This window comes from Gopherus flavomarginatus, chromosome 1 (assembly GCF_025201925.1).
Source record: "Gopherus flavomarginatus isolate rGopFla2 chromosome 1, rGopFla2.mat.asm, whole genome shotgun sequence".
NCBI classification, from domain to species: domain Eukaryota; kingdom Metazoa; phylum Chordata; order Testudines; family Testudinidae; genus Gopherus; species Gopherus flavomarginatus.
Window position 1 is genome coordinate 365559360 of NC_066617.1, and position 18935 is coordinate 365578294.

The following is an 18935-nucleotide window of genomic DNA, read 5'->3' on the forward strand; positions in this document are numbered from 1 at the left end:
CGCTCCCGGTGGGCGGCAATTCTGCGGCAGGGGGTCCTTCCGTGCTCCCGGTCTTTGGGTCACTTTGGCAGCGGGTCCCGGAGCGAGTGAAGGACCGCCACAGAATTGCCGCCGAAGACCCAGAGCGCGGAAGGACCCCCTGCCGCAGAATTGCCGCCGAGGGTGGCAAAATGCCCCCCCCCCCAAATCCTAGTGCCCTAGGTAACCGCCTAGGTCGCCTAAATGGAAGCACCGGCCCTGCCTGAGAACTCATTGGAGAGCAGAGCGAAGTCAAGCAGTGGCAGGCAGCTAGAGACTCCCCTTCCATGAGCTTCTTGACCCAGCTGGACAATAATCTGAGCACATCGCCATCCACCGTCACCTCTACCTGGGGCTAGTTGCCAGGTCGGCTGGAGAAGGCAGCGGGCCCGATGATGCAAGGGGCCCGACGGGTGGCGACCAAGCCGTAAGGAAAACGCCGAGCCAGCCTGCTTGCCTGATTTATTCATTTTATTCCTAAATAAACTGCTCCAGTACAAGGTACAAAATCTCCTTTTCTCCCCCATGAAACAGAACATGGGGTTTTCAAGGAGTTCTTTCAAGAAACTGGCTTCAAAATCCAGATCCAAGGCCTCTAATTCTAGCGCAGAGAAAATATTCAGATGTCAAGACCTCTGGGTCCCCTCTCACAGGAGAGCCCAGGGGCCCCTAGGGGTCCCACCCTCTCTGGAGAGTCCCAAAGCAGCAGGGGACACCCCTAGGGAGATGGGTCCGTAAACTGGTCCCAATCAGAAAAAGGCAGTTCTAACCGTTACAGGAGAACAAAGAAAACAGAGACGACAGCCATTTAACGACATGGGGAGCATGCGACTTTCCGGGAGAGCCAGTCCCGCTTCAGACATCTTTTTCACCAAAAGATGTTTCCCCAAGCCCTCCTCCCTTGGGGGAACTATGCCTGACAGCCTCCCCTGCCACAGGCTCCATTCCCCGCTCCCTGCAGGGAATGACTCTCCCTGAACGCTGACGGCGTTGGCACCCGTTGAAAGTCCCCTGCCCTCTGAGAAGGCAGCGCCCAGCCTACAGCGCCAGGCAGACCAGGGAAGGTGGCTCATGCTCCCAGAAGGCCCCACGAGGTTGATTTTGAACATCGCTCGGCCCATGGGAACTTCTGCAGTGCCGCAGATTCCCCCCACACCCTGCTCTCCTCAGCCAGGAGAGAGAGACAAGCTTCCCCTCAAGCTATGGAGCATCCATCCTGCTCGGTGCTAGAGCGCTGGTGTTCCCACTGAACCCTGACCCTGAAAGGTATTCGACACCTAAGTCCCAGTGGGAGTTATACCTTTCAGAGTCCAGGCCTAAGGTACTAGCAGGGCTCGGCCTTGGGGAAATCCAGATTTCTGGCATCCAAGGTGGGACAGTCCCTCTCCAATCCCTGGCCTGCTTGAGAAATGTCCTAACAGCAGCCGTTAGCCACTGTGGGGAGCAATGGGGTGGGGGAGCGTGTTACACGACCTGCACTGGATACACAGACAAAATAAACCCTGTTGGGCGGGTGCGGAGGGGTGAGGGGCTGGGGTGAAGGAAGCGAGGGCGGTTCAGTTGACGCTGTCCTCGTCGCTGCCCTCGCCCCTGTCGTCTTTGGTCTCGGACAGGCTGCTCTCGTCAATGTTCTCCAGCGAGTCGGCGTGCTGGATGGAGAGCTCCGAGAGCGCCACGGTGGGGAGGGCGCTCTGCTCGGGGAACAGCCAGGGCTTGAAGTGAGGGTTGTGCTTCTGCTTCCAGTCAGGGTACTTCAGGCAGGCTTTGTACATCTTCTTCATGGCCTGGGGGAGCGGGCAGAGAAGGCGGGAGACAGGTCAGAGATCCTTGAGCCATCACAGAATGAGACATCTGCACCTAGGGTGGCAGACTGGGCCACTGGATGCTACTCAAGTGTGGGGTGGCTGCCCCTCCACTGTGATGGAGGGTCTTCCGGGTCCAATCAGCCAGCCTAGGCCTATGGGGAGTGCACTCAAGCTTTGCCGAGGGCTGCGGATTGTCTAGAGTGGCCTCTGGTCAGAGCCAAGGCTAAGAAACAACTAGGGACCAGCACAGGGTCAAGAAGGCTACATCACAGCTGCATCTTCCCACCTGGATGCTTTCTGCAGCCAGCGTGGGCCTCAACCCTGACTTAGGAGAAGCAGCGTGGCTGACTAAAATCGACCCTGTCGCCTCGAGCCCATCCGCGAGGCACCGCTCTGACCAGCGAGCCCGATGCAGTCCACGACAGACCGCAGGAGGCCCACGCCTGCCTCCGGAGGCCCGTGGGCAACACCAAATGCACCAGTACAACTCAAGGGATTTGCAGTCTGTCGCTGGCATGTCAGCGACTCCTCCCCAGCCCAAGTGGGCGGGGATTGAAGTCCATCGGGTGACCTATGTGAACTGGGCAGTGGCGTCTCATCCTAGTCCAGGGAGAAACATAACTGGACTCTGAAGGCAGCCCTGTCCATGGGTCTCTCTGGCTGGAAGTCTGATCAAGTTCCCTTAACCCCCTGCAATCTGCCTTCTACCCCACCCATGTCACCAGAACTGCCCTTACCAAGAACCTGTGGTTGAACTAGACCCTCTTTTAGAAAGTCACCGCACCCCATCACCACACAATGACTTCACCACTGTCCCAGAGCAGCACTTCCAGTGGTCCGTGACCCTCACTCTTAGAGATCTCCAATTTCCATCTGGGATTTTTTCTAATCTCAACTGCCAGCCTCTAGATCTCATTGTGCCTTGGTCTGCTGGGATAAAGACACCCTGACACCTGGCATCTTCTCCTTGGGCTGCTACTTATAGACTATGATGGAATCGCCTCTTCATCTGCTCTTCGGAGAAATGATGGATGGTGGCTACCGCAAAAGGTAGCAAAGTCAGTGAGCCAAGAGGCAGAAATCACTGGGGCTCTAATGAAACTGTGCGTCAGTAGCAGGTATCTCCATTTGCCACCATCCATCACTCTCTGACAACGTTCCAGGCAGAGGCTGGAGGTGACAGATTCCCGAACAGCCGCACCACCTGAGCTAATGCATTAAGTGCTGGGCTGATGGCAAACCAAAGCAACCATGTGATAGCGAAAACCTGAGAGCGTCTTACAGCTGGCCACATTTGCTAGGTCTGTGGATGTGACAACTACAATCCAGAGCCAGAAACTCAGATTATCCCAGGAAAGTGCCCGCTGCCTACAGCGAGAGACGTGAACATGGGCTAGAATCGATAGCCAGGCCAGAGTGGGACGCTTACCTTTGGAGCTAGAAACTGAGATGATTTGTTCACCACCCACTTGGGCAAAGAACCTACAAAACAGAGACAAGAAGAATGAGGCAGAGACCTGATACCGCAGCTAGTCCTCACAGCACATCCCCAAATGCCTTGGAGGAGACCGCCAGTTTGGCCAACACACCGGGGATCGAACCACGAACCTCCAAAGCTAGAAGCATAAGCTGCTACCGCTTGAGCTAAGGAACTGAAGCTCTGTAGCTGGGGCTGTAGAAGACCCATTTCCTCTGTGGATCAGCACCAAGGGGGACCTGTAACATGCTCACCAGTGGGTTAGACCTTCAAGGTAGTGGCAGTGAGCTGCTTCCAGCCCTTAATGCTACTGGAGTCTGAAGAAAGCCATTCTGGGAGAAGTCATTCATAGGAAAGTCTGCTTGAGGGATGGCACAGGTCAAGACCACCTTGAGAGCAAGCAGCAGTGGAGGAAGCATGTGGGGAGGTGGACGAGGTCAGGAGACGAAGAGGTCATAGATGGCAGAGTAAGTCCGAGACGGAGTGAGCATTCCAGAGCATGCAGGAGAGGGGCAGGGGGCTGGGGTCTGCAGATCTCCCTGAGCACTGCTGTAAAGGGAGCCCCTCGCTCTAAACAGAACCACAGTCTGCACCTGGCAGGGCCCTGGGATCTCCCACCCACGGCATTTCCTTGACGCTGCTCAAAATCCATTTTTTCCTTGAAAAGATGGCACCGCGCAAGTGATCCACTGGAGGGTGCTACAGCAGGGCCTCAGCGATGCAGTTTATTCTGCAGCTTCCCACGGACAAAGGCCTCTCCTCTCAAAGAGGCGAGACTGCTAAGGAGGGAGCAGAGTCTTCTCGGCTAGCGGCAATTCTCCGTACAGCTGAGATTTCTGTCTGAGATCTGCGACCCGGCAGGGTTCTGCTCTCAGCTTCCCTGCACACGTCCCCTAGGCCTTGCAAGGCTTTAGGGTTATCAGGCTGAGTGCAATAGAAGTGTATATTCTGCAGAGCATCTCTCGGCCGCACGACACCCCTGAAAGGGTTGGAGGGAAGTAATCTTAAGAGACCAGGGAAGATTTTCCAACAAGAGGGAGAATTGATTAGAGATACAGGGAGACTTCTGCAGAGGGCGGGAGCTGCATCAGAGACGGCACGACTCCCCCACACACGCTGGCAAGGTGTGTGGGGGGGTGTTAGTGACAGATGGAGATCCTGAAATGAATGGGGAGCTCATGGGACGAGGTGATGTGGTTACAGCTCTTGGACCCACGAGCAATGGAAAGCGATGGGGAAAGGGCTCTGATAGTGTCCCTAGAGAAACAGCCTTGCAGCCCCTCGGAGCCTGGAAGGCCCCAGGCCGCGCGATTACCTTTGGGGTCAACCTGGGCCAGGTAGGTGATGGAGCAGCTCTTGACTCCTCTCCCCTGGATCAAGTAGCCCGTCTGGATGGACACTGCTCTCACCAGGTCTTTCCTTGGAGGGTATTTCTGCAGAGAGTGGGGAAGGGGAACAGAAACAGGCTGTTTGTGACAAGGAAGGGACTGGATAACACACCCTCAGCTGGTTAGCCAGAGGGTCCATTGGTCAGCAGCCCACGCCTAGCCCCCCCACCCCCAGAGATAGGGGGAGCTGCCTCCCAGTGGGGTCAACTCAAGACAGGGGTGTTCATTCACCACGTGTTGCCCATACTCTGAGGGGCCTTAGCTCAACCAGAACCCAAACACTCCAGGCCTAGCAGGTGGTCCTGGGTGTAGTGGAAGAGGACGGGAGCTCTGCCACTGAAATCAGGGGGTGCAGGATTAGATCCTGTGTCTTTATAGCATGGGCTGGAGCAAAAGCCCAGAACTCCCAACTTTGGGGTACCCCAGAGACAAATTCCAGTTTTGTGGCTTGACTCCATGTAGAACTCAAAGCGTTGGCTAGCAAGGAAGAGGTAGCGCTGCTGGGCAGCTGAGCCACGGGGCCTCCGTTTTGACCCACAGCTGCACCGGCCTGGCCTCTCCGAAGCAGCTAGGATCAAGGGGGGCAGATTTCATGCTGGCTTTATGATCTACAGTAAGATCATAAAGGGCAGTAAGCCAAGAGCAGACCATTAAATCCAGACACGCAGAGATCAAAACCTATTGCACGACTTAATCCCGTGCCCCACCATAGAGCCTTTCCCTATGGAACAACGGTGCACCGCAAGGCACTGTGGGTAGTGCCAGCACCACTGCTTACACCTGCATTGTTATGCTAATAGTGAGGTGAACTGATGCGGTGTGTGCATGCCTGTGCAATACTGCCCTCTACTGGACAGGGTAAGAGCGCCCAGTTGTGTGTCAGGGGCCATATATAAAGGAGCTAACGGAGATTCTCCCTTAGGCCAGTCACTTAAGCCATCCTTTCGTGCAGGAGGACCCGAGCTCTAGCTCTGTTGTGAGGTTCCACATGACCCTAGTGAGTAAGACTTCTTGGCTATGAGAGTCCTGGGTGACCACAGTGTTGCTAGGACAGCTGATGTTCCTGGAATTCCTTTCAGCCCCATATGCAGCCATCTCTAGTGTGCTAAGGCCCCGGCAGCGCTTGGCCTGCTGCACAACAGCAAGGAGGGGACAGGGCACTGTGGGGCAACCCCCTGGTCTTATGGGATCTTTAATGTCTGTGCAGAGTCGCCCTGCCAGGGTTTCAGCCTGTGGTTCTGGGGCACATGTGGAGTTGTGGCCTCCTGTGTCCTACTGAGCCAGTGCTGCAGGTAAGTTACGGTCAGAGCTCAGAGCGGATCCCTTCCGATCCCACAGCTCAGTCTACCCCGCCCCCTGGCGGGCAGGACACTCACGGGGTGTTTGACCGAGTAGTTCATGATGATGTAATCGGCCCCCATGGGCAGCCAGGAGCGCAGGGTGATGACATCTCTGTTCTTCAGGGGCTTGGGGCACTTCCCTGGGAAGGGAGATGGGGAAGAAGAAAGGGGATATAGCTCTTGAGTCGGAATATTAAAAAAAAAAAAAAAAAAAAAAAAAAAAAGACACCCTCCCAACTCCCCAGGAGTGAGGGGAGAGAGCAGGGAGTCCTCTGTATCAGTAAACAGTCCCAGAGCCCCCTCCCCATCAGCCCCATACTAGTATCCATTCCCAGGACCCAGCCCCCCGCCCCATCAGCCCCCACAGTATCCATTCCCCACCCCCCGCCCCGTCACCCCCATGCTAGTATCCATTCCCAAAACCCCTCCCATCAGCCTCCCCAGTATCCATTCCCCACCCCCTGCCCCGTCAGCCCCACGCTAGTATCCATTCCCTGCCCCCCTCCCATCGCCCCCACCCTAATACATTCCCCAGACCTTCTCTTTATCTAAGCATTTATGCTGGGCTTCTCCTCAGGATGCTCGGGTCCCACATCCCCACACCACTAACCCCCCCACATCGTCTGAGATCCCTTGCCCCCACCTCCAGCCTTTCAACAGAGGACAATGCTGCCCCTTCAGTGTCCCTGGCCCCGCTCCCTCCTTGCTGTGGGCTCTGTTCACACTAAATGCAGCGGATCAGGCCCACTAGAGAGACGACTGACCCGATGCTGTCCGAACCCTGTGCCCAGCCTGGTGCTCCAGTGCTAGCGCCCACTTCAAGCCCCTCCAGAGCACCCCGCTAACCAGCCCCATCCTCTACAGCAGCCGCTGAGTACAACTGCTGCACTGATTGGAGGGGGTGGGGGGGCTCTATTCCCCTGGGACTCAGCCCTGCTCCCCCCAGCTCCTCACAGGCGTAGTAGCCCACGTCCGAGTTGACTGTCAGCTTCCCAATGTCGAAGGTCTCGATGACGTTCGTGTCCCACTTTTTCCGGTACTCGATGTCGTGCAGCACATCATAGAGCGTCTCTGCGGCGATGTCCTTGCACTCCATCCTGCACTGCAGAGACAGACTAAGTGAGAACCTGACACATGCAAGAAGGGCCGCTGGTTGGCGTCTGGAATCCTACAGGATCAGCTTGGCCTGGCCCATAGACCACAAGCTGTTCGGGGCACAGACCTGTGAAGGCAGGGAAATATTTGCAGATCAGAGAGGAAGGACGACCCAGGGGTTAGGCACTAAATGAGGACTCGAACCCAGGTCTCCTATGTCCCCGCCTTGCTGTGCCTCTGTGACAGGGGCAAGTCACTTAGACGCTGCGTGCCTCAGTTTCCCCATCTGTACAGTGCTCTGCCCCATGCACTGAAGATTGTGAAGTGCTCCAGTACAGTAGCAATTGGTGTCATATACGCACAGCAGATAAACCGCACGAGGAGAGCTGATTTAATCCCCGTTACTCCTTCCAGAAGCTTTCGGAGAGGCACATACATCTCACCCAATGGGTGCTACACAGGGGTGAGCCATCTCATGGGACGGGGGCTGGGAGGCACCTCCAGGCATAGCACCTGCTTGCAGAGTACAACTGTTGTTAAGGTAGGTCACTGGCTTAATCAACGTTTTGAATCGAGAACACACTGCACCGCCAAGCGGGCTACCTCAAGGTAAGTGGTTATTTAGACCAGTCTCCCCCACAGATGTCCTGTGTCGATTAGCCCCCTTGAAGCCCAGCCTCCCTTTCCAGGGGTTTTACCAATTTAAATCCCGCCCCCCCTTACAACACCGCAAGATTCAGTCAGTCAATCAAGCCAGCAGCAGAACCATTACGTCTCTTGCAGGCACTGACCAGGGCCTCCTGGTTTCAGGCACTGCACAAACGAATAACTGGGTTCAAGGCAACTGTGCATCTCTCTCGCTGCCTGTAGCTCCCTCTGTGTCATGAAGTCTGTATTGCACTGCCTCCCTCAGGCCCTATTCAACTGCCGTCAGATGCAGCAAAGTCTCTGGCAAAGGAACCGGGAGCTGTTTCGTCCCGAGTCTCACCATAAATGAGAAACATCAACAGGGTCTGACAGGATGAGATTAGATTAAAGAGGTTTGAAGATGGACAGCTGGCTACGGAGCAGCACTACCTCCCAAAGGATGCCCTCCCCCAATCCCCACAGATCAGTGATGTAGCAGCTGTGATCAGAGGATATTAAAATGGGCTTCAACGTGTAAACCAATGCCACACGATAACATATAGCTGGAGTCTTTGATTTAAGAGCTGACAGAGAGCGCCATTTCTCAGCATATTAACTGACGGATATAGAACGCCTGTGCCTCACAGCACTTCATAGGCTGTGCACAGGCAGAGATCTCCTCCTTCACCACTGAAATGCAGCCAGCTCTGGGGAGGAAGGTGGCAGCTGTTTAGCAACACAGCACAGAAGCTATGGAGCCGTTTAGGACAGGAAGTGAAGAATGCTGTACCGCACTGAAGGTGGGGCAAGGGGTAGTTATAGCGAGGTGGGATGCAGTCCCATATCACTAGATATGATATTCGCCAGGACACTGGAGCCAACATCTCTACTCTTGGAAAAACAACATGAAGTGGGATATTTGAGTCCTTCAGAAGGTCAGCAGCTCAGCACCCCCTGCAACAATGCTGGGCCACTATTTTGTACAGATTCTAGTGAGAGTGAAGAGCGCCACCTACTGAATCCCCAACACTGCACCCTGCAGCACCTGGATTTTCCTGCCCATCTGTTGATCCTGCCTGACTACTTAGTGCGTGAGATCTGATGAAAACCCAGCCTATGGCAGCAGCATCTTAGAAGCCAAGATCCCCGGACAAGTCACATGGTCCGTCAATGGCTCTTCGGCTCAGAGCAATAAAAACATCCTTACCATAGGGTGCCTGGAGTTCAATTTCCTTCACCTTCTCTCTGTCCATCCCCTCAGGGACGGAGGGAGGCAAAAAATGCCTTCTAAATCCTCTCCCACAGAACTGCAAGGCTCAATTGCCCGAAGTCAGCAGCCTCTGAGCTGGATGATCAAAGCTGGGATGTGATCCAGACCCAGAGGGGGCACAATGGGATCAGAGGCAGGTTTAATTGATCAAAATACAAAAGCGTCAGCTCCTCTCCGCCTCCCCTTCGCTGTCTGCAGTAACAATCATACAAACAGTTGCCAGCAGATCCTTGGAACAGGCAGATCTAATTATTCCCATTTCACGGGCAGAGAAGCGGAGACCCTGGGAGGTTCAGTAACATCGTGGACCAAAGGGCAAGGGACAGGGATCAGGACGTGACCTCCCGGCACGATTATGGGAATGTCTACGCTGCAGCTGGAGTGAGCAGTCCAGCTCAGCTTGACAGACTTGTGCTAGGGTGCTAAGAATAGCTGTGACGTTCCCATACCGGCAGAGGCCCGGGCTGGCCACCTCACCTTGGACCTGGTGAGCAGAGTGGGTCCAACCCTTTGGCCACAGCCCCACCATTATTTTCAGTGCACTAGCACGAGCCCTGCTAGCTCAAGTCTGCTGGCCCGGGCTGAGAGGCTCAGGCCCAGCTCCGGCGCAGCCATGCCGTAAGAGGGTGAACATGGCCCTAGGGCATATAATCAGAGGAACAGCAAGCCGGAGCACGGCGAGGGTGTCACCTCTGCATACGGCATTAGCATTCTTGGAGTGCTGGGTATGGTTCTGGGGTCTGCATTTCAAAAAGGAGGTGGAAAAATCAGAAAGGCTTCAGAGAAGAGCTACGAGAATGGTTTGAGGTCAGGAAAATCCATCTGCCTGGTATTGAGAGAGTCAAGCAGCTCGAATTAATCATTCAACAGAAGGATCAGAGGTCGTGATCACAGAGTCTACGGGCCTACTAGGGGAGGAGATTTGATAGAAGTGGGCTCTTTGATCTAGCAGAAAGAGCCAGTGAGAGCCAATGGCTAGGAGCTGAAGCTAAGTAAAAGTTGTGCCTTATTTCTCATCTGAATTTAACAGAGAGGGGAATTAACAATTGGAACAACTTAGGAAGGGACAGGGTGGATCCTCCATCACCTGGTGTCTTTACATCAAGACAGGTGGTCTAAGAGCTCTGCTCTAGCTCCACCAGAAGCCATGGGCTTGATGTAGGAATTATGGTGGCAAAGTTCTCTGGCCTGTGCTATGCAGGAGGTCAGACTAGATGACCGTAATGGTATCTTCTAGCCTTCAAAAATAAATAAATATATCAGCTCGGGAATCCCTGGCCCCAGGCCTATGTTCTGACCGCTCGACCGACCTCCAAGCCGCTCTCCTTCAACTGGCATCCAGAAATGCCCTGCCCTCCTTCCAGCTCCTCACACCACGGGACATGGGTTAGTTCACGTCACACAGGATGTCACAGGGACAGGCAGGGTGCTTTAATTATAGGGTCTGTTTCAGTGACTCTCACTCAAGCAGCTGGGGAGAGTGGACAGGATGCTCTCAGGAAACCCTCATCTCCCCACTGCATTAGCAGTGTCCAATATCAGACACCCCGACAGATTCCTCAGTGCAGAATCCCAGCCAGGCCTCCTCCTCCGAGCCCCCCACTCACTCGCTCCCAGCTCAGAGCGCCCAGCCTTCCCTTGCACAGACGCCCTGACCCCACTGCCATTGACAGCAGCAGCAAAACTCTCTCTCGGTGCCCGAGAACAGGCTGTCAGAGGATCAGCCCATTTCCGCAGCACGTTTTCCAGGCTGCAGAGCTCCAGGCATGCGAGTGTGCGCTGGAGGACTTTGCTCCTTGGGGGGCCTGCGCTGAGCGAAGCCACCTACTCCAGGAACACCGACTGCACGGAATTGCTTTGCCGCTGTGCTTGTCCCTGAGGGAGGCCGGGCAGCAAGGCTGCCTTTGCCAGAACTGCCCAGGCATGTCCACAGGCAACACTCCCCCTTACAGCCATGAGACCCTTCAGCCTCATCTAACCCAGCCTCCAGCATTACCCCACAACCGAATCCTGCTCAGGGCATGGTGGCTGGAACACTTGCACCTTGGCTGGCCAATCGGGACCAAACCTGTGACCCCGGGTTCTGAGCACACGCAGCTCTACTCAAGCTAAGAGAGCTCGGTTAGCTAATGCTGTAGCTCGCTCTATGGCCCAGCCACCACCACAGGGAGACAGTACTGGGTGGGGCGGGTTACTCCCAACATTGACGCCGTAGTGGCGGAAGATCAGGAAAACGCCTGTGTAGACACAGCCAAGTTGTAGCGTCACCCGGCCTGACGAGATCCCCAGCAGCTGCAGGCAGCAAGGGGAGAGGCTTTCCTAAGAATGAAGAGAACCACGCAGGTCTGAACTAGGAGCACCCAACAACTGCACCTGCTCCATTAGCAGACGGATGGGCTCCTGTGTAGGACCAGGACATCACTAAGGAGAATGGGTGAACCAAGCCCTGGCTTTACCCCCAAGGATGGTGCAGAGTGGGGAGGCAGAGAGGGTCAGTAGTTAAACAAACACTTTTACATCCGTGGTAAGGCACAGCTTGGGACCCGAGCAGCAGATGATTGCAAAGGAGGCACCCCTCATCAGAGGTTCCTCGTGGGAGGGCTGGGGTAATTACCAGCACTAAGAGGAAGTCTTGCCTAGTGGCTACAGTACTAGAGTGGGACACAAGAGACCTGGGTTCATTCACGGCTCTGGCAATGGCCTACCAGGTGATGGCCCCTCGGTGCCTCAGTTCCCTATCTGTAAAAAAAAGGAGGATGACTTTCTGACTTTCTTTGGAAAACTCTTTGAGGTCTGCTGATGAAAAAAAGCTCTACATAAGAGCCAGATATTACAATTATTATGAATAAAACGCAGGTGAGAACTGGGGTGCCTGGTATGATTGAAGTCTGGTTATCACAATGTGCTGCTCTTGTTTGTATTAATCCTGTTTACTGTTTTCACAAAACTCTCCAGAACACACCATGAAGGGAGGGACAGACAGACGGACTTCCGCGGGATAGACGTCCTGTGCCATACACAGGCTTATGTCTGGAGCTAGTCACTCAGATTCCCTGGCCCTCCATTGCCAGGGTAACAGATTAGATTAGACGGCTGGAAATAAAAAGGATGCTCCTAATGAAGTGTGTCCCCTCCTTGCACAGTCAACGAACGCCAAAACCTTTCACCTTCCAGCCCCAGCCACTATAAAGAGCGGATCCCTGCTGGTGCTCAGGGAGAGGGCGAAGAAGCAAGCTGTAAAATTGCCCCAGGATTACCACCACTGCTATGACTTACAGTCGGGCTTCGACTCTCTGATAAACCTGGGGCAATCCTTTGTGGTCACTCGCTTTGACCCCGCAGGTGATGGCTTCAAAAACTCATACAGATCAGGAGAAACCCACTGAAATGGGGGCGCGACAGTGACGCAGAAACCGGAGCGCTGCATCACTTGATGCACAGCAGTCAGCATGTGAGAGATGGCATGGAACTCATGAGATCTGTGAGCTAAGGCAATGGGGATTTGCTTGGGTCAATACAGAGAGTCAGTCACACATTCTTCCCATGGAGCCGCCCCTTTTATCACACCTGTTCTTTCCCGACTTAATTGCTGCAAAAGAATAGCCGGTGTCTTGAGACAATCCCATGCCGCATGGGACTGACAACTGCACAGCGAAGCAGAAATAAACATAGCCACCATCGAGAGATGCTCGAGAGGATAAGAGAGACTCCAGGACACAGACTGAAGGGGCAGAGCACCGAAGGAATGCGGGAGCAAGGTGATTTTACAACCCAGCAGAAAGCGAGAAACCAACATGCTTTGTGCCGGGATGTGGAACGAAAGCTTTCACATGAGAGGGTTAGAACAGCAGGGCCGCATGTGAACAGAGGCGATTCAGAACTAGGAGTCCCATGTCTTTCCTCTGCCTAGACAACAGCCAACATAACCTGCCCCCAGGTCGGTATCTGGAAAGCAAAGAAAACCTAGGACGGAGCAACAGGAGATGGGCAAAATATCAGCTCACAGTGTGGTGCTGCTATGGAAAAGCTGATGGTATTCACACAGGTACAGCACTGGAACACATCTGCAGTTGGCTAGAACTGCACGTGCATCAGGATGCTGCGCACCCCCCTCAGAGCTTCACAGCCACAGAGGGAACGAAGTCAGGTCCTCTTGCTTCAGAAGTCATGGGACCCTCACCAGTGACGAGCTGCCAAAATCTTAACCACCGGTTCCCTATAAAAAGTTCTGATTTAAGGGATGTGCCACAGTATGTATCTTTTGTACCAAACAGGGCTACCATACGTCCATATTTTCCCAGGAGGATCCTCCACCTGCCCTGGGCAGTGGTGCTGGGGGGCAGGAACACTGGGTGAGGGGCTGCTTGGGGAAGGTCCGCCGCAGCTACGCACAGCTGCCCGCCTGGCTCTTACTGTGCCTGGGCTGCAGCTCCGAGCCACCATCCTTGTTGGGGGGAGCTGCGCAGGCAGCTGTGGCGTACCCTCCTCCTGCCCTCGGCAGGGGGCCTGAGCAGATCCACAGGTCTCCTCCCCTCCTCCAGCCAGATCAGCATGGAGCCCAGCCAGAGAGCTGTGGCGGACCTGCCATCTACCCGCAGCGTGGGGCCCCGAGGGCAGGTGGAAGGTCTGTGATTTCATGCAGGCTCCCCACAGTTGCTCATGTGGCTCTCCTCGACCAGGCTCTGGCGGGGAAAGATGCCTCCGCACCTCAGCCAGGCCCCCAGCGTAGAGCCCTGCAACTCTGGGGAGATCTGCATCCATGGATGTGGAGATCTGTAGATGATTTTTGCGGACCGCGCATCGGATGTGGATACTGTCACGGAGTGTGGGGGGACACAAGGCCCTGCACTCCCGGCTTCCTGCCATTCACCAGGACTCTCAGCCAGCCAGTAAAGCAGAAAGTTTATTTAGACGCCATGAACAGTCCCAGACAGGTCTCACAGGCACAGACAACAGGATCCTCCCCAGTTAGGTCCATCTTGGGGTCCTGGGAGCACCACAGCCCCCTTGGGGGGTCAGAGCCCTGTCTGTCCTTCCCTCCATTCCATAGCCACCTCCTGAAAAACTTTTCACTCTCCAGCCTTTTGTCCAGCTTCCCGGGCAGAGGTGTCACCTGGTGTGATGAATTAGGAAGGTTCTTAATGTTTTCTCTGAATACTGTGTTGGTGCCTCAGTATCCCCATGGCAGTTCTTAAGTATCTGGCAGAGCAAAGGGCCAGTGCATCTAAATGCCTGACCCTCTGTCTCCTAGCAACTGATGGCCTGGGCCCCTCCTCTGCAAAGGTGCCAACTGAAGGTGTTGGAGACAAAGGGATCAGGTGACCTCCTGGCCCGGGAAAGGGGCTGGGGGGGTTTGTTAGTCTGGAGCTGGCTGGGGTCGAGGAGCAAAGTGCAGACGTGGGGGGTCTGGCTCACTGCCCCCAGGATGGACCCGGCCTAGGGGTCCGGTTCTCTGTACCTACAAGCTCTGTTTTAGACCCTGTTCCTGTCATCGAATAAACCTCTGTTTTACTGGCTGGCTGAGAGTCACGTCTGACTGCAAAGTGGGGGTGCAGGACCCTGTGGCTTCCCCAGGACCCCACTGAGGGGGGCTCGCTGTGGGAAGCACACGGAGGGGCAGAGGATGCTGAATGCTCCAAGGAGAGACCCAGGAGGTGAAGCCGTGTGAGCTTCTTGCCCTGAACAAGTCTGCTCCAAGGGAGAGGAGGCTCCCCAAAGTCCTGACTGGCTTGGTGGGGAGCTGTTCCAGAGCATCGCCCAGGGACTCCGTGACACCTGGCCTCTCATGTTACATGCTCAGGTATCCTCTCTACAGCCAGCCAGTCCTCCCTCAGCATTCACAGACCACAGTAAGAACAGTCCCAGTTCATCAGATACGCCTTTGTGTATCCATGCAGGGCTACACACACACACACACACACACACACACACACACACACACACACACACTTACACTTCAGAGTCTCTCTCTCAGGTTCTTAACAGTATTGGTGTGTTTGCTGGCTTAAAAGTCCCTCTGGATCACACCCACAGCTTGGATGGGGCATTCAGTCCTTTGTTCAGAGCTTCGGCTGTAGTGAAGTCACACCAGAAGCGGGAATGAAGAGAAAATGGAGAAGATGCAGCTGCCCTTTATATTCCTTTTGCCATGTGGCTGGTACTTCCTGTGTCCCAAACACAAGCCCTGCAGTGCCGGAAAAGCCTTAGAGCTCCATCCACAGCCAGGCCTCTACACGTCCTGCTGACTCATGGTGCAGTCCCTGGTCTCTCATTGGGTTTATTGTACAGCTGATGGGCCATCGAACAGACCAAGCAGCGCTGACGCCAGTCGATATGGGGTGTCACCCCAACACAGCACACATTTAGAAACACAGAGATACTGTACCCTGTGTATCTATAGCCCACAATACAAAAAAGTGATACAAAACATAACAAGATGGTCCTTGTTAAGGAATTATAACTTCGCCGCTGATTGCTAACCCACTAGTTCTGGCAAGATTCAGTGCACTTTTACAATATCATAAAGTATCTCCCATATTCCACGCAGCGTGGCACTGCCCTGGCCGTGCCAAGTCCTACTTCCCACCGCAGAGCAAGATATTAGACAGGCAAGCTAAGAAGCCACAAGCTGGAGATAAGGCAGGCAAAGATTCAGCTCCCTGCACAGAGAAGAGTTCTTCACGATAAGAGCAGCTGGGAAATGGGACACTGAGTCCCCAGGGAGACCAATAATAGCAAAGACTTGAGAGCAGGTTAGAGGGGAAGTTAATGCCACATCCTACGGAGTCCACAGTGGCCCAGTGGCTTGTTATTGTCCTCGATTTTGGCTGCGGATCCCTAGCCTGAGTGTCCTGTCTCGAAAGTAGCCACCTCTTCCAGCTCAGCACTGTGTCCCCAGACTCCATCTTCACCCTGCGTCACTTTGGGGCACATGGCTGGTCTAGTCTATGCCCCCAGCGCTCATGCCCCCTCCCACCTCCTGATGTCAGGTGGCACTTTCAGAAAAAGAAAGTCACACTGATTTCATAAGCAGTCAGGCTGTGGGGTCCTGCAGAGCTGCACCAAACCAGGGCCCTTCCTTTGGAGAGCTGCTTTGATGTGAGCGCCTGCTGTCCTCCTCCCGGGATCCCGCTAATTAAGGAGCCCAGCTCCCTGGAATACATTTCCAGCGATTTCCATTCCGCTATTTGATCTTTCCTGAAGACGACCAGCTTTGATCTGAGCTAGTCAGCTGTCTCCATCTCCACTGCAGCTTCCACTAAACAGACACAAACACAGAGAGCTTCGTTCCTGTTATTAACACCACAAACTATGACTATTAAGTATGCCAGAGAGAGCCGCATTTAATTTTTAGTGGGGCGACTAGCGTTTGTATGAGACGGAAAATGGAGATTAGAGACACCGGTGACAATGCTCCCCTGGCACCTTTTGCCAGATGTTAACCCCAGGGCCCTGGCCGAGTTCCAAATCTGACAATTACATCCCCTGCCTAAATTCCCCTGTCATTTCAATTAGGCACGCTACGTTCACCTCCTCACCCAAGTTAGACTGCAAGTGCCTTGAGGCATAGACCTGGCCTTCTCGGTATTTGGAATGCACCGAGGGCTACAGCACTCAAGAGATCAGTTTCCGACTCTAAAACGTAGTGTGGTGTAGCTGAACAGCTGCTGCGTTCCACCCCAGAAGCAGCTGCATTTCAGTGATCCTTATGGCAAAGGTTTGCAAAGCACTCCGAGATCTTTGTCTACATAGGTTTCAGTCTGAATATTTGCCATTACCTCCTCCCATACCACTGCTTCGATACAGTGAGTTACCCCACAGAGGGTGACCCTCAGGTGAAGACCACCAGGGCTAGTCTAGGTCCCTGGGTTTCTCCACTAACACCGCCCTAACCCACCTCCTTTGGGGTGCCAGCCGATACTGTTCAAACTGGCCAGAGGGTCACTGTTGAGCACTGCAGAGTACTGAGAACTGAGCATATCACTAACTCTGCACCCATCGCAGGCTTTGCTGGTCCAGGGAGCGAGAGTCTGGGGCACTCTCACTCAGATCTCCCAGGCCACCACGCACTGATCACCTCATCAGACCTTCCTCCACTGATTACTCCTAGGTCGACCTTCTGAAGAGCCCTCCGGCAGGATGGCTCTGTGAGGTCGCTTTTGTTTGCTTGTCACCCTTTATAGACTAACACACAGCCAGATGCAGAGCAGATAGAAAGCAAGTGACAGCCTCACAAAGGCATCACAGCCCCGAGTATCATCCTGGATCACATGTCAGGCAAAGAAAGGGTTAAAAGGAAAATGGATCCAACATTATCCCCTGCCTGCCACAGGGGACATCAGCCAAGTCTCTGCCTGGGATACCGGATTCTTGTACCAATGGCAAACTAGAGAGGGCAGCTGGCACAGGCAGAGACTGTAGCTGTAGTTGTCTGGCACAACACGCTGGGATAGCAGAGAAGCGCAGATCTCTGTAGTGTGCATCATTCCACTGAAAGAACACAGCGCCGCAGACAAAGGTTTATCCAGCAACAGACAATGCTAGTGATTGAACTAAAGCAAGAGAAAGGAGCATGTTTTAACCCACTAGGAGCTCTTTTTGGGTGTGCTGGAGTTTCTAACCCATTAACAGAATGCAATGAACTGGTGAGGGTGTATAGACATGGCTGCCCACTGAAAGGAGTTTGACCTGTGTGTCATAGACCCTATACAGATGACTGATAATGGAGATTCTCCGTTCACTCAAGTGGCAGAGGGCTGGGCTTTTAGGGCAGGGGGGGTCTGATTTCAATCCCTGCTCTTGCTGGGAAGTTCCCAGTGGCTGCACAACTGTCAGTCTGTTGGTGGTCGTGGATTGTAATCCGCAAAACTAGATAAGAGATTTAACCTGCTGCTAATGCAGAGTTCAGATCCCAGAGCTGGTCCCTGGAAGTCCCAGTTCCTGCCCTGCTGGGGCACAGCAGAGGGGCTCACTCCCCAGGAGAGCCGAGAAGTGCCACTCCCGTCACACCAATCTCTTCCCCAAGGGCGGCAAGGCAGCCCGAATGGCCTGGAAAGCCCAGGCCTCTTTGGAGCAGGGGATACAGTGCTCAGACACCACAGCATGGGACAGATTAACTGGGTAGGAAAGAATCAGCCTGTCACCTCTGAGACGGGAGGCCTCTTTTCACAGCGCAGGGCCAGGCCAGGGCAGTGGCACAGCCAGCTTCCCCCGCCCTGTTCCAGCACGACTGTCTCCGGGACCTTGGCTGCTGCTGCTGCTGCTAGCAAGGAGCTCACGTAGTGGCCAAAGGTTTTGTGATTAGACACCCCCTGACTCCTAGGAACGGGGCTGAGAGAATCCACCAACCTAGTTCACACAGGGGCTGCAAAACAGCTGTTAGTAGACAGTTGCAGCTTGCAGGCAGAGCTAGCCGGAGCTGGATTGAAACTGGCGAGCGATAGGTAAAAAGGCTCCATACATATCTCATTACCAGCCTGTGCTCTGAAGAGAAGGTTCTCGAGTGCCATGGTCAGGTTTCTAGACATTTTGTATGAAGAGCCTTTGTTTCCAGGTGAGGCCAGGCCCGGTGCCAGCTCTCCACATGGGACCTGGCTTTGTTCGGGTAGAGCTGTTCAAACAGCCTCGTTTCTCCTTCCAAGAACTGGCTTTGCAGAGATTCAGGGCAAGCCATGCAGACCACAGCGATGTACGGATTCCTTCCTCTCAGTGCACAGGGACTACAGAAGCAGCTTGCAAACACATATCAGAGTATGTTATATTACTCTACATATTCCACGCAAATGCAGCCACCTCTGCGGTGGAACGTGGCAGCTGTTTAGCAGGACGTAACCACTGAACAGGTTAGGGCAGGAAGTAGAGTGCCATATGTGGCTGGTGTTGCAAGGGGGTGAGGGAAGGAGAGAATATCACTTG

The 18935-nt window shown here is 54.3% G+C and overlaps 1 protein-coding gene across 1 annotated transcript in view; it reads right to left on the minus strand.

Annotated features, from left to right (window-relative positions):
- Nucleotides 1–471: 471 nt before the first annotated feature.
- Nucleotides 472–18935, minus strand: part of STARD10 (StAR related lipid transfer domain containing 10) — a 52144-nt gene continuing 33680 nt past the window's right edge. Inside the window, exons 2-6 of the mRNA XM_050922197.1 lie at nucleotides 6983–7130; nucleotides 6065–6168; nucleotides 4616–4733; nucleotides 3253–3305; nucleotides 472–1802 (exon numbers count right to left, since the gene is read on the minus strand). Coding sequence (XP_050778154.1) covers nucleotides 1575–1802; nucleotides 3253–3305; nucleotides 4616–4733; nucleotides 6065–6168; nucleotides 6983–7130 — 651 coding nt within the window. The 3' untranslated portion in view covers nucleotides 472–1574. The remainder of the gene's footprint in view (nucleotides 1803–3252; nucleotides 3306–4615; nucleotides 4734–6064; nucleotides 6169–6982; nucleotides 7131–18935) is intronic.